We start from the raw sequence: 14,816 nt of genomic DNA, 5'->3' as shown, positions 1-14,816 counted from the left end.
TCGGCACAAGTAATATCCATATTCCATTTCACCATCATCCCTCTTGTACACAATTGAACAACAAACCCCTCTGATGATCAAACGCGGTTTAGTGGGGTCAGATGTTGCCCCTTTTCCACAAGCCAAACTTCCAATTCACTCTTCCAATGTTTTTTTTTTTTTTTTCTCTCAAAACTTAGATACAAAGTGTTTCAGATGATTGGTTACTCCATTTTAATTTTGAATCCTCCACACTATATTTTATTTCCTCCCTCATCACTTACTTTTCCATTATTTATTAATTATTCGGGTTAAAACCAAACAAAGTTTAAACATGTTTTAATAATTGATCACTATCAAAAATTAAATTATGTTTTGTTGTTTTCTTGCTTCAAGTTTATCGTTTGATAATTTAGATATAGTTTTATATTAAAGCAAAACATTGCACATATAAACAGTAAGTGAGGATATTTTAGGCATTGTCATTTGCAATTAGTTTGATTTTAAGTTGAGCACACTTACCGGTGCTATCACAAAGACCGCTTGCCAGTAGTATAATATTTTAAGTACTGGGGGAGGATTATATTGTACGTAACTAGCTACGTTGGAAGAAATGAACTACGTCAAGGGATTCAGGTTCCACCCAACAGATGCTGAAGCCATCGAGCTTCTATGGGAAAAAGTACAACTCGATCGTGATTCGTTTGTCCAACTCGGTGATTCACTCGCTCCAGTCATTACTCAGCTCAATGACATCTGCAAATTCGAACCTGCGGAATTGCCTGGTAAACCCACTTTTTGCATGTCCTGGAAAGGATTTTTGTTTCTTTTTGGATATATATATTTGGTTTCCTTTGATCGTGGGTTGCAGGGCGGTCGGAGTTAGTGTCAGGTGACAACGTCTGGTATTTCTTCTGCTCACCAAGATACAAGTACCGCAATAGTAAACGAAAAAACAGGGTGACGAAGAAAGGTTACTGGAATCCAACCGGCAAATTTCGTACAATAGTGACAACATGCGATGGAAAGAAGATAACTGGAACCAGACGGGCCTTGGTGTTCTACAAAGGTCGTGTTTGTGTTAAAAACAAAAAAGCAAATAATACCCTGTGGATCATGCATGAGTTTGAACTCACTCTCAATCTTCCAAACCAAGTATGTTCTATACACATATTCTATTCTATTCTAGCTGCCACCATGCATGGATAGGATCACCTTTTTTCTTCTTCTTTTTTTAACCCTTTATATCTCTGTTTTCTGTTAGTATGATAGATTTTATTTTTCATTTAATTTTTGTGTAGAAAAGTTTAATTCTTTGTAAACTGAAGAAAAAATATGGGAAGGTAAATGTTTCGATCGGAGAAGAAGAGCAATCAAATCAATATTTGCCTTCTTCCAACTTAGAAAACCACTGTACAAACAACGGAATTCCAAAGGTAAGATGCCTAATTCCTACTACCAGCACTTGGTTTAAAATTTTAAAATTTTCTTCACATTAATGATAATGGACAAATCAAAAGTTCACCACCTATTTGCGTATGATTCAGGAGCAGTTAAACTCTACAGAGCAGGTGGCATTCAATGAAAATAGTGGAATTCAATCTGAGTTAGTCAACAATGAACAGACCATTGATGAATTTGTGGATTCTCTTCTTATTAAGAATGATGAGTTCTACAGCAACCAACCTTACTTTGTTCATGACAAACAAGACCCTAAGGTGTATTCTGACTTCCAAATTTATAATGCCAATACTGATATTCCAAAAGTAAGATTGGGGCATTTTTCTTTTTATTTTCGACTCATTCTTTTCCTTTTTTCGTGTGGGTGATGAACTTATCAAAAAGGCATCTAAAACCATTTGTTACTTTATGATTCAGAACCAGGAAGGCTTTAGTGATCTAACGTATCAGAAGCTAAGAACACCCAATGACCGTGTTTGGACCATGAATGAAGTAGGGAGCAGTTCAGCTCTGGTAGCTAATGATCCATCGTACTCAGAAGGAGATAACAATCAACATGATACTTATTTTGCTGAGCAGGGCTCTATCTTGGCTTTCGAAAATCATGTTCTAGTGGATTCCATTTCAATGGTAAGCGTTGAGAGAAAATTTTCAATTAAAATTATGTGGCGATGAATGGAGCAATAACTAAACTGTTTTTTTTTGGTGGGGGGGGGGGTTATGATTCAGGGAGGATCAGGGTTTGATGAGTTCTTACACGATGGGTTATTCATGGCTGAATTATCACCCCTGCCAAAACCACCTAAAAACCCAGATGAGGTTCAAAATCATCAGTTTAGCACCAATGAACAGGATGAGTTTTGGAATTCAATTTTCATCACTACTGATTAAGTTGAAGATTATCCTGAAATCTTCACATGCAAGCAACCCAACTTAATTACTACAAATCAGAGCTTCAACTTCTCAATGAATGATCCATGCCCAATTCAGTCATCCAGTAAAAGGCCACGAGTCGAACATGAGGGCTAAGCAGTGTTGAGGACATTGAAGCGGCTTGAGTTCTGGAAAACTACTCTCCTTGTATTACCGAACAGCTGATTCTTATGATAGAACAGCCTTTGAATAAAATGGAAGTATTAAATACAATTAACAGGAAATTAGAGAGGTCAAAGAGACCTTAGTGTATCAGTGTATGTAAGCTATAAAATAAGTACAGCAGAACCATGTCTGAAGGAGAATATTGATATATGTATATTATGAGTGCCTTTACAAATAATTTAGAGTACACATAACAGAAGATTGAAAGATCAAAAGCTATTTTTAGTTTCAATATGGCGTGAACATTCAAAAAAATATATATTGGTATCTCAATGTCTTAAGCAAATGCTTGTGTTATACAAAATTTTATGGCATGTGCGATGAAGCAGGCCCCTATACATCGATTCATAGTTGACTTGGTCATCACTGGTTCACAAGGAAACAGTTCATCAGTTTCTAACAGAGAGTTTGTTCAAGAAAACATTTGAGATATCATACACCAAATTATCAAAAGAGAAACATGATATCCAGCAAAACAAATGGCAATATTTTGCATGAATAGAATCTTCAATCATTCATAATATCCTCATTCCTTCCCACTCCCCACGTTTCAGCTTGAGTCAGTTATGACAATTACTAAATACTGTCTAAATTCCGTGTTCCACCAGGGGCATATTAATCTGCCCGTATTATCCATGATTCCTGAAAGCTATCACATTCAAAAGAAGGCAAATACATGTTCCCTACCACATTCAAGGCTCATGCAGGTGACACACAGTAGTTTGGAAACAACAATCACAACTATGAAGAATGTATATAAACACAAATGTTGGCTATTTGTCATGTGAAAAACTGTAAAGTACTGGTTATCTGACCTTTTAGTGCAACTGTATTAGATGATAAAACAAATAAATCAATGATGTAAATCACTGCAGGTGGAAACTCCCAAACCTGCAGAATGAAAAGCTAGAGTAAGATGGATGATCTTTGGATACAAGGAAAAAAATGAAGCCAGTGATGTTTTCTAGTCAGTAGGCCAAGTGGCATTAGAAAGCAAACCATCATGGCAGTGAGAAGAATCTTGAAGTAACTTGAAATTAGAATTGCAAGCAACAGATCTCTGAACCTATGAAGTTTAGAGACAAAAAGGTACATTAATTGCAATGAAACAGAGGTGCATACAATAAATAGTTACTCCATGACAACCATTTGAATGAGTACAGAAATGATTAACCTGTTCTCAAAGTTCACATGCCAGAGATAGCCAACTAAGAAATGCAAATACATACCTGGAGAATTGAGCTGATGTCTTGAGCAGGCTCCTGATTGCAAAAAGGAAAGAACACAGAAACATATAGTTCCCAAGAAATACATCCATCAACATCTGCAATTGACATTAGCAAAGACACTCATCAGAAATTATCTAAAGGGCCAAACATTAGAAATATTGAATCCGAAATTTATTTGCAGTTCCATAAGATGAACAAACCTTACGATATATCCAAAAAAATGAAGAAATGCTCATGGATGTGCCCCATTCTTCCTCAGGTCTTTTGACAAGCAAACTTCTGTCTTAGACCGCTAAGGAACCCCATTTAGTCTAAAGAATTCTAAAAATTACTAAACAGTGTCATAGTTAGTCAAACTATGTCTATTAAGTAAAATTTGCTACCATATGGATACATGCATCCAGTACAAGGAAACCAACTAATGACTTCCACAAGAGACCCTGCAAAGTTTTCAAAATACCTAATTCCATGTCAGAGGCAGCATGTCCAGATAATTAAACAAAAGACCAAAATTAATGTTTCAGGAACTAAACAAATAGCCAAACTAAATTGAATAACAGTGTAAAACCAAACAATTCAATTATACCTGAAAATGGGTTCTTTCATGGTTGAGAACGTTGAAAAGTACATGTCTGTATGCTTTTGGCTTGTGCAATATTAAATCAATCAAAACAATCTACACCAATTTAAAAATAAAAATAAACCCAATTTTCTTTTTATTCTAGTAATAATTACTCCCGTAGATTAACAAAGAAATTAAAGGGGCATTTAAGAAAACTTTCATAAAAAGAATTAAGGTCTTTACCATGAGCTCACATTCAATATATTCATCAGCAACTGCTTTACAGTTCACCTATAAACAAATGCAAAAGTTAATAAGTCAATGAAAACAAAAGAAGCTGATTTTCTCAAATAAGGAACAAATTGAAAGCTTACACATTTCATCAACCGAATGTTTCCCGGTGAGTATTGAACGAATAGGGTTTTGATCCGAAACCCGCACTGGACACACCGGTATTCCATTAACACGAAAGAGAAAAAGGAGAAAACAAAATATAGCAACTTTCGTTTATGTTTTTTTTTTTTCACTAAAAGAAATTTGACGGTGAAAAAGGCCGGACTTTAACTACGGATTTGCAGAGCGAAACTTGATCAGGATAAAAAAAAAAAGGAAACAGAATCTCATTCGTTTGGAAATAATCGGGTTGAACAGACTCCGGATCTGACCCATTACATTGTTTGGATCATTAACTTTCTTGTAAAGGTCCAATGTTTAGGGCAAGGCCTAACCACTCCCCAACGTTTGCAAAGGAGGTATATGAGGAAAGCCCATTTGACTTGTCTAGGAATTTTCATACTTATTTCTTCATTTATAGTTAAAATATGCTGTTACTCTCTGTACTTTTAACAAAAGATTAAGATTTATTCTTTGTACTTAAAAAAGTTAATAATTAAGTCATACTTTTTTGCTTTAAAAATTTCAGCCAATCATTAAAATTATAAATATTTATTGTCAAATTTTATCAACTTAGAATTTTAATTAGGTTGGCGTTATATAACATGGCATATAATTGACATAAAATAAATATGTTAAATTGACAAATTTTTATAGAAACTATCAATGATAATATTGCTTGGGTTAAGATTTTTTTAATTGAAAAGCAATAAAAGAATTGAATTTTTAATTTCTAAAATATAGGGACCAAAAATCAAATTTTATACAAGTAATAATACTTGGAACTAGACATATAGTTCTTCCTCAACTCATAAAATAGGAGGATAATGTACTTCAGCACACTCGAAGCCATGTCCTCCTGCATTAGCAACACAATATCCATGCCAATCAAACTAATCTTCTATCATTAATCTAATGATTGTTTTATAAAATATTTTCACCTATTAGTGCATTGAATTAATTAATTTTAAGAAAAAGAAAACAACAATCTAAAATAGAAGTGGCTAACAGCTTTATGTTTACACCTGGAAATTTAAGGTTGAAGCTCTAATAATATTATACATTTACATTTCTCAATGTACCAAAAAGATTAAATTAAAAAAAAAACATTAGTATTTGTCTTATCATCAAAATCTACTTGGAGGATTTATAACCATCTAAAGTCTTCTAGCTCTTTGCCCCCATCAAAAACAGGCAAAATTTTCTATAAATGGACAACTTTTATATATAGCAGGTTCTTACTCTTATGGATAATGGATATATATGGCATTAGCAATGGACCGAACTACAATTGCTTTGACTTTTTTCTCCACCTTTGGAATTTTAAAGTGTATACATATAGAATAATTATTAAAAATTAAAACCTAAATAAATAAGAAATTGTTTTTATTCTAAGACAATAATCCTATAAATTAAATCAAAGCACAAAAGAAGAAACAAAAGTAAACAATTAAAATAGGAAGAGAAAAGTAAGTAGTAACTCAAACCTACAGACTTAGGGTGTGTTTGGCAATGCTTTTGAAAAGTATTTTTAAAAAGTGCTGTGAAAAAATACTTTTGAGGAGTACTTTTGAAAATTTTAGGTGTTTGGTATTGCTGTTAAAAAGTATTTTTGGGGAATAAAATGTCCATTTTAGACATGATATTATAAAATAACAAATATGTATTTAAATAATGTTTAAATTAGTTAATATTATGATATTTTAGCAATAATATAAAATAATTTATTATAACTTATTGTTAAAAAAATAATATATAATATTAATTTTAAATATTTCTAAGTAATTAATATTAATTATTTATTAAATTTAATTAGAATATATAAACTATATTAAAATATTAAAACGGTAAAATATTAGAGTATATTTCATAATTATTTCATAAAATCAAACAATCAGAAAATAAAAACTAAAGCATAATGAAAAATTAGAAAAAGAAGAGAAGAAAAAGATAGAATACCAGTGGAGAAGAGAAGATACAGAGAACAATTTCAGACAAAGAATTGGGAAAGTTCTACCGTGAAGGAGATAGGTTAAAATGGTAAAATACCAACCCAAATGAACTTCAGGCTTGAAAAAGCTAAAATAAATGGCTTTTTCATCTGTAAAATTTAAGTTAAAAAGGTTGCTAAACTGATAGTTGTTCTTCATTGCTTTTCAAATAAAAACACTTTTTTGAGAAAAAATTCATCCCAAAAGTAATAAAGAACAAGGCGTAATACACTTGATTTTATCAAGAAAAAAAACAATAAAAGTGGAAGGAAACTCTTATTCCAAATAATTAGTGTAACATAAGACAACATGAGCCAAAAAATGACTACAACAGAAAGACAGATATTTAAATTAACTTTGAAATATCAGACAATCACGAACCAGAACAACCAACTCAAAATCATCATCGGGCGAGCGCGCGAAGGCATGTACCAACACTTGACGATTCGACTCCACAATATTATTCAATTGCAATGACTTAAGCCAGGATAGCGCCTGCTAATTGCAAAAGCTTCGGCTAGACATGGACTAAAATAAGCATTCACAAAGCCTGAAAAACATTTGACTAGCCTACCTTGACAGTCCCGAATAACAGCAGCGAAACCCACCGAGACCCTCCTCGCGGCATCATCATTGCTCTTTGGCATTATTATTTTTATCCCTATTATATCAAACAAAACAAAACTATAAAAATACTCACTTTTATTTATTTTATATTACATTTTAGTTATTTATGTTTGAAATATTACGTTTTAATCACTTATGTTATAGTTTTGTTACAAAATGGTCACTCTGCCGTTAAGCTCCGTTATCTCCCTAATAAAAATTTTACGTGACAGTCTAAATGGGTTTTAAATTAATTACACTTTGAACTGAAAAAGAAAAACCGTTTGTCTCTTTTTCTTTTAATTTTATTTTCCATTTTGACTGAAAAAACTATTTTTATCCCAATTAGAGATCTAAGTTGGCATCTAAAACTCATTTGGACTACCACATAGGATTATTGTTAGGAAGGTAATGGAGCTTAACCTCAGAGTAAATATTTCGTAACAAAACGATAGCATAAGTGACTAAAACGTAACATTTCAAACATAAATGACTAAAATATATTTTGAGACAAACAAAAGTGACTATTTTTATAATTTACTTAACAATATATTTACATTTTAGGTATAATGAGAGCTGAAAAGAATCCCATCTCACATAATTTTATTTATTTATTTTCTTCTGATAAATCTTTTAAAGAAATCAAACAGTGACCGTTAAAGAAAGCTTTCATGAAGACGAAAAGCATATCATTTTCTTGCATATCTTCCATTTTATCGAAACTTAGATATGGCATTAACTTCACATCAAAAACGGGGGTCCATGCAATATTTTTCAGCCTACCATCCTATTCCTATACTCCTACACACACACACACACATATATCTAAGACACCCAAAAGAGAGTTTGGACGGTTCACGCCTCCTGCAACAGCCTCAAAATTATAAAGTATGAAGTGAAAATTAATGTTTGAGGTGCCGAAAAAGGAAAGAAGATTAAAGGAAAAACTTAACAGTGAAATCAAGAATGAAAGAAGCCACTCTTTGTCTGTGTTTTTTTAATAGGCTATGGATCTTTTCTGTTCTGTACCCTCGCACATGCGGCTTCTTTATTATCATCAATTATGCCTATGTAAAACCTAGCCTATGTATATCTCCCTTTATAGGTGTAAGGGACTTCAAATTTCAATGACTTTTACCCTCTTCTTTTTTAGCGTAGCTAGGAATCTTGTGACTGAAATTAATTAATGAAACCCTTATTTAACAATAATTCCACCCATCTTGTCTCTCATATTTACTATTATTAAAATTAAACATAATAACACCTTTTGCTTTAATGCAAAATCTTTCCAACATCAATGGCTTTAATCTTAGCTACCACAATATATATATTCTGAAAAAGCTGCACAATCTATTAGTATATAATATGGGGGGGAAAAATGGGTCTCCCACAAATTTTGCTTTGTTTCTGCAATATTATTATAGGTCTCCTTGTTGCTAATCCATAATATATAGATATTTCATTTCATTTTTTAGATAATGCTTATGTTTGGAATTTTCTGACACTTCATCTATGGTTAAAAAGCTTTGCTCAGATGGCACACAGTGAAGATGAAATAGCGCTTCATGGTGAGAAGAATCAAAGGCGGGTTTATCAGTGCCTGTTACAGTGGCAAAAGAACATTTTACAGAAAATTCCCATTGCACTATCATCACAACTATCAGCAAACACGTATAGAATGGCTTGATTCGAGTCCTTTAAGCTTACCAGGAATCGATGCGAGATATAGCCTCACATGATTTCAAGTTAAACATATATATAACCGATGGAGCACAAACAAAAATATGAAATGGTGCAGCCATTAAAGGATTCCCATTATCTTTCCTTTTTGGAACCCATGTCTGATCCTTGTGTTGGCCTAGAGTATTTCTTCTATGGTCTAGAAATTATGCAAAAAGCATAGTCACCATTCACCAAATCTAATTTCACATCTAACAGTCCTAATTTGATTTAAACGTGTATGTTGCCTTTATTAGAATTAAAAATAATAAAACCGGAATCTTCAAACACAAATGAAGGGACGAAATATTGATATACTTTGCCAACAATCTCTCGGTCTAGTAACAGCAAGAGCATTAGGTTGTATGCATAAGAACTTGGATTCAATCCCAAACAACCCCATTTCCCTCTCCCAATTATAAAAAAGAATACTTTCTTTGTGTGTGTTCATCTATATAAGTTATCTGCCAGTCCTAATGTAACCCATGGCAAAAGAAAAGCCTAGCTAGCTACGTATTTCATGTAAAGAGAATGGCTCTCAAACATTACCAACCTCTATTCTTTTGCGTAATGTAGTGCAACTGCAACTGTATATAGGTAAGGCATGCATATAATAGATCCATTATCCATACCCCCACCATCAATACATATAGATAAATGCATAGTATTTTATATCTTTTCTTCAACATATTACCTCATACGTACCACCTTTCTAGTTTGTTGTTATAACAGTACTCTTTTAAAAAAATCAAATTTGCACTGCATGACTACAGGGAAAAACAGATGATCAAATTATACTACTGGCTCCTTTGTTTTTCCGCGCCTTCTTAGGCAATAGACTAGCACAAACTCCGACATCCTTTTGATCATGGTTTGCGATTAGTGGGTCCTGTTCTGTTCTGCCCATAAGTTCTCTCACCCAAAAAGGCATCAACAATACTTCCATAAGCAGAAAACAATGTTCGGAAATGAAAATGTTATGCATTGTTCACATTTTCGGCTTCTGACGTTTTAACTGATCATCCGCATATAAGGCAATCTCAAAGCTTTTCTTTGTCTTCTCCTATTTGTCTTACAAATTACAGACTTTCTAGTATTCTATATTCATTATATATATGTATTTTGCATGGCTAGCTCCAAGCATGAAATGCATGATTTGGGGATTTCAATAATCATCGGAATAAGACAAAGTACCAGAAATTGTTGAACCGAATGTCATGAAAGCTTCTATAATTTTCTTTCATATATAAATACTTTAAAAATCTGTCATCAAACTACTCATCAAGACTAAGACAGCAGTATCTATAGAAATCACAGTGAACAATGCATTTCTATATCTTATAGATACTGACAAGTGACAATATGACAGAGATGAATATCACCTGGTCTTATATCTATATATTCTTGAATTCAATGCAGTTCGGTTAACAGGAAAAACAAGAGTACAAGGGTGAATTCACTGCTTTTTGATGCTTTTACTACTATTTTAGTCAATTTGGACTGGCCGTATCGTTCAGTAAACACTAGTATTTACAATAAATATTTAGTACTATTGGTTTCCAGTACTTCAGTCAGCATGCATGCATATATATAACATGTATACACCAAGAAAATAAAGATATACTTCAAGGGCTACTAATGTATATGATTTCTTATAATTAAAATTATGGCATAACCATTTCTAGTCATTTTGGAAGCTATATTTTTTTATGTAATAAATAATTATAGTGTTCGGATTGAAACTTAATCATTCTTATTAGACATACTGTACAATATTATGATGCAAACATATAAACCTAAAAAAAAATTGCAAACAAGGTTATGTGAGTTCTTACAAATATATATTGGGCGAAAGTCCAGTCTTAGTTGATATATCAGTACGGGGAATCTAAACCCTATTTAATTTATTTATTTTTTGTCTGTAGCAGTCCACTCCAGATAAGATCATGGCTGTAAAGGAAAATGTAAAGTGGCAATAATGATCGATGGTATGATAAGTAAGAAAATTTTCAAATTAACAACCAGAAATACTGATGATAATACCTCTTTACAGTGCTCCAACTTTTCTGTGCATTACCTGCAAGCCTGCAGCTTAGTTGTTCAGCGGCAACCAGCCAAGAATATACATGTATATAATAGTTAATATCCTGTTAACCTAACATAGAGAAACGATAGAGAGAGAAAGAAAGGCCTTCTTTATAGACTATATATGCTGTCAGCTACACATGCATCAGAAAACAAGTAAATGTTGTCAGTCAGAGTGGGGGAAGAGAATGTACTGATGTTAAGATGAGAACTAAAGAAGAGAGGGATATATATACACGTATATACACACACTGCACAAGCTAGGAAAAAAGCCATGGATTCAGTTTGGAAAGGCCATGGTTATCTCCACTCTCCAGTAAAGAAAAATATGATTTTTCTGATAAACAAGTTGGTAATATGCTGATATAACTGTATATGTATTATACACGATTCTCAATTATGTTGCAACTTCCTTCAGCTTTAGCTCCTCATAGATCCAAACCTCAACAAACTAATGGATTAAAACAATATGTAAAAAAAAAAAAAAAAAACTAGGATGGATGCTAAAGACCGATCTTCATTAATATCATTCAGGCCTCTTTCCTAAATCCAGCGCATGTGGCAATGTTGCTGATAAGGCAAACAAAAAGAAGAGGAAATGCAACCCTTCACTGTATCTTCTCTACATCAGAGATCCAAATCAATGGACAAGGAAGATTTTCCTTTCTTTGAATATTCAGCTTGCATTCCGGACTGTCGCGAAGTATTATTATTGGACAATGTTGATTGTCGGGAAAACGAAGAGAAATGAGGAGAGTCATCTGAACCTATTGTGCCATGAGGAAAACTGGAGGAAGATTCAGTTTGTGTAGTATTAGGACACTCCATGTTCACACCAAACAACCTTAGCCTTTTAGCTACAGTTTTATTACCCTGAACAACGGGCACCGAATCAATCACCATAGGCTCCGCTCCTCCTGCTTGCACTGCTCCAATTTGATGATGATGTGACCCAGATGATGACCTTGGATAATACTGCCCCGCATTGCCATAAGTAATTGCCTGACGCTGGCGATGAGTGTTAGGATATATGCTGTAGTTCAAGCAATGCAAAGGCTCATAGTTCCGAGGCACGCACATGGGTTGAGGCATGGAGTAGAGGCTACCCCACCGGACAGAGTGAGGAAAGTTGAACTGACTTTGGAGCTGTATATGTGCAAGCGTTGTTGGATCGGGTGCATTAGGCCTGCGCCTCCAATCGATGTATAAGCGGTGTTTTCCCGACTCCCCAACACCCCGCTGAAAGGAGACGGTATCACCAGCATCAAGCTTTTTTTCCTTGACGAAACGGCTCCACCCTTTGGTCATCACATAACTCTGGCTACTATTCCAATATGAGTAGCGGAACCGCCAGGACTTGCCGTTTCGATCCTCGAAATTCAACAACAGCCCTTTCTCATTGGATGAAGAGTGGAGAGGGAAGTACTTCTCGGCATGTTGCTTTGGAATTACGAGGCGGTTGAGCTTGCCTACATCGCTAGGTGTGACAACTTTATCAAACATGTGCTCTTTCTCAATACACCTTGTAGTACTACCACTATCTCCGCCTATACAGCTTCCAATATTTGATTGATATTCATTGTTGTTGCCAAGTGACAAGTCCATCTGCCCTAGTTTCTTGTCAAATTTGATAGCAGGCACTTGGACTTTGTAATCTTCTCGAGAATCTAAGGTTCCCAACCACAGGTGCTTTTGGTGTTGCTGAGCAACAGTATCTTTGTACTTTGAAGTAGCAGAAGAAGAGGAAGTGGAAAACGGGAAGTTGCTCGTATTTTCTCTTGTCACTTCATCGTTTTTCTCATGATCTTCATCTTGCACAAAGTTCATTAGGATGACCCACCACCACCAAAATTTACCTTCTTTATCACAATAGATAATATGATTGAGATTGATGGCAAAATGAGGGGAAAGACGAAAAAAAAATTTGGGTCTAGATATATGGCTGCTACTGCTAATATTTTTCTGTTTCTAAGCAGAAATAAAACTGAAACAAAGCCTGACCTGCAAATAATGGCTTCTTGGAAGTATTCATGATTTCTTCGAGATCTTTGAAGGCCGCGGGAAGCAAAATACAGGTTCTCAGGGCAAAAACGACCCAGGGTCGGTGCTTTTTCTTTGACCCTTTTATTTTTTCTTTATAAAGAAAACGATGAAAAGTGAAAACCCTAAACGAGACAAATTAAGGTCGTGGGAGAATCAACAGGATAAGGTTGTTTCTCGCGATTGACCTAGCATTTGGCTTAGAGAGAGCATAAAAAGAAGAAGAGGAGGAGGAATTGGGTTTTAAACCCAGTTTTTTTCTGCCTCCATCGAAGCTTCTTCTTTTAAAGAAAACAGCCAAAGCTGATTTTTTTTCTTTTTTGAGGGGGGGGGGTGTCAAAGAGAGAGAAAGACGGAGAATGGTGAGGAGGTAAATACTCATCCTACGTAGGGGCCCATGAATGATCTGGTTCGACTCATGTGAGCTTGTCCTTTCATCATATTTGGTTTCTCTCTCTCTATTATCTTGTCCACCAAGAACAAATGGCCAGTTGGTCTTTAACTCTCAAATCTCAATCAACTTCGTACTGATAAAAAATGTGCCCACAAAGTCATTCCCATTATTATTTACTAGTATTTTATTTATGTCTATTATTACTGCTACTGCTGTTTGCTTACCAATTACCATGAGCGGAGGGAGCATGTTAGTGTTAGAGTTAGGTCGGGAATGGAGTTTTGACTTTGGTGGCATTCATTGTCTGCTGGTCCTGCGCTCCTAATGGATGAAAAAGTTGAGTCCATTTGTTTCATTTCATCCGATCCAACAACATCAAAGAAAAAGATTCCTCTATTATCATACTTCTAACCAAACCCCCCATTACTGCAGTTGAACTTCATCAACCCTTTTTCAAGCTTTCACCTTCAACCCCCTCTACTCTCCCATGTCTTTCTTCTTTTCTTGTCAAACTGTATCATTTATGGTTATCTCTGTTTTTCCTTCTTCTTTTTTCCCTTCTTTTTAACTTTCATTCATTAATCTACTACTATACTACAGTTTATTGGCCTTGCATTGCTACACTCAGTTTGGTTTAAGGAATGTAGGATTATATTTTATTAAATTATTTTTATTATAGAATTTATTTTTTTAAATAAGTTTAGTTTTTTATTTTAATTTTTATAAAATTATTTAATAAATAAATATATAATATTAAAATTAATTTATATATCATAATTATAATAATGCATGAAAAGTAATTATATCTCCAATTATAATTATAATTATAATCATAATTAATATGTTAATGGATAAATTAATAGAGTAAATATAATAATTATATTTTTAAAGAATGAGATCTTCAATTTCACTTTAAAGAAAAAAGATATTTTTGTTTTTAATTAATATTAAATTTTATTTGAGAAAAATAAATTAAATTAATTAAAATAATAAAAATAAAAGGTAATTTAGTCCAAAATTTAAGATAACCTAGTAATAAAATTACAGCCTATATTATCGGGTTCATGGGAATGTTGAAAATTCAAACAATATAGTCTAATTCCAAAATGTAACATTGCGAGCCGTAATATAATATTCGACCAACAAGGCACACACTGTCCTAATCACATTCCTTTTATAAAATAACAAATATTATTATAAAAATATTTTATCAATTTATATTTTATATAAAATCTAGAGAATTGCATATAATGATATTT

At 33.6% G+C, this 14,816-nt stretch overlaps 3 protein-coding genes across 6 annotated transcripts; 1 reads left to right on the top strand and 2 right to left on the bottom strand.

Annotated features, from left to right (window-relative positions):
* The first annotated feature begins 292 nt into the window (after window positions 1-292).
* Window positions 293-2,692, top strand: LOC107924763 (NAC domain-containing protein 4). 3 transcript variants are annotated; one of them, XM_016855344.2, is made up of 6 exons: window positions 293-764; window positions 851-1,134; window positions 1,281-1,415; window positions 1,533-1,745; window positions 1,858-2,070; window positions 2,170-2,692. In XM_016855344.2, the coding sequence occupies exons 1-6, from the start codon at window positions 593-595 to the stop codon at window positions 2,329-2,331; spliced, it is 1,179 nt and encodes a 392-aa protein (XP_016710833.1). In that variant the 5' UTR covers window positions 293-592; the 3' UTR covers window positions 2,332-2,692. The 3 variants fall into 3 exon arrangements, with proteins under 3 accessions (XP_016710833.1, XP_016710832.1, XP_016710834.1); XM_016855343.2 differs by having other exon boundaries at window positions 302-764; window positions 1,527-1,745; XM_016855345.2 differs by having other exon boundaries at window positions 303-764; window positions 1,527-1,697.
* On the bottom strand, window positions 2,669-4,931 carry LOC107924764 (protein ARV 1). The gene is made up of 9 exons (XM_016855346.2): window positions 4,704-4,931; window positions 4,573-4,620; window positions 4,354-4,443; window positions 4,162-4,207; window positions 3,968-4,050; window positions 3,768-3,862; window positions 3,538-3,604; window positions 3,354-3,429; window positions 2,669-2,904 (listed from the first exon to the last, which is right to left on the bottom strand). Exons 1-9 carry the CDS (start codon window positions 4,788-4,790, stop codon window positions 2,816-2,818), a joined length of 681 nt encoding a protein of 226 aa, XP_016710835.1. The 5' UTR covers window positions 4,791-4,931; the 3' UTR covers window positions 2,669-2,815.
* A 6,404-nt stretch (window positions 4,932-11,335) lies between these two features.
* Window positions 11,336-13,634, bottom strand: LOC107924758 (B3 domain-containing transcription factor NGA1). 2 transcript variants are annotated; one of them, XM_016855340.2, is made up of 2 exons: window positions 13,125-13,634; window positions 11,336-12,979 (listed from the first exon to the last, which is right to left on the bottom strand). In XM_016855340.2, the coding sequence occupies exons 1-2, from the start codon at window positions 13,153-13,155 to the stop codon at window positions 11,751-11,753; spliced, it is 1,260 nt and encodes a 419-aa protein (XP_016710829.1). In that variant the 5' UTR covers window positions 13,156-13,634; the 3' UTR covers window positions 11,336-11,750. The 2 variants fall into 2 exon arrangements, with proteins under 2 accessions (XP_016710829.1, XP_016710828.1); XM_016855339.2 differs by having other exon boundaries at window positions 11,336-12,982; window positions 13,125-13,546.
* Window positions 13,635-14,816: the final 1,182 nt, after the last annotated feature.

This window comes from Gossypium hirsutum, chromosome A11 (assembly GCF_007990345.1).
Source record: "Gossypium hirsutum isolate 1008001.06 chromosome A11, Gossypium_hirsutum_v2.1, whole genome shotgun sequence".
NCBI classification, from domain to species: domain Eukaryota; kingdom Viridiplantae; phylum Streptophyta; class Magnoliopsida; order Malvales; family Malvaceae; genus Gossypium; species Gossypium hirsutum.
The sequence above is the reverse complement of the archived record's forward strand: the minus strand, read 5'-3'. Positions and strand labels throughout refer to the sequence as shown.

What these genes read in the sequence shown, in the direction of transcription:
- LOC107924763 (XM_016855343.2), top strand. Translation starts at nt 593, where the DNA reads ATGAACTACGTCAAGGGATTCAGGTTCCACCCAACAGATGCTGAAGCC. An exon ending in CCAATACTGATATTCCAAAA is followed by an intron (nt 1,746 to 1,857) that starts GTAAGATTGGGG and finishes TTTATGATTCAG; the next exon opens with AACCAGGAAGGCTTTAGTGA. An exon ending in TAGTGGATTCCATTTCAATG is followed by an intron (nt 2,071 to 2,169) that starts GTAAGCGTTGAG and finishes GTTATGATTCAG; the next exon opens with GGAGGATCAGGGTTTGATGA.
- LOC107924758 (XM_016855339.2), bottom strand. Translation starts at nt 13,155, where the DNA reads ATGAATACTTCCAAGAAGCCATTATTTGCAG. An exon ending in CAAGAAGCCATTATTTGCAG is followed by an intron (nt 12,983 to 13,124) that starts GTCAGGCTTTGT and finishes ATTGTGATAAAG; the next exon opens with AAGGTAAATTTTGGTGGTGG.
- LOC107924764 (XM_016855346.2), bottom strand. Translation starts at nt 4,790, where the DNA reads ATGGAATACCGGTGTGTCCAGTGCGGGTTTCGGATCAAAACCCTATTC. An exon ending in TTTCCTTGTACTGGATGCAT is followed by an intron (nt 4,051 to 4,161) that starts GTATCCATATGG and finishes TAGCGGTCTAAG; the next exon opens with ACAGAAGTTTGCTTGTCAAA. An exon ending in ACATCAGCTCAATTCTCCAG is followed by an intron (nt 3,605 to 3,767) that starts GTATGTATTTGC and finishes TAAACTTCATAG; the next exon opens with GTTCAGAGATCTGTTGCTTG.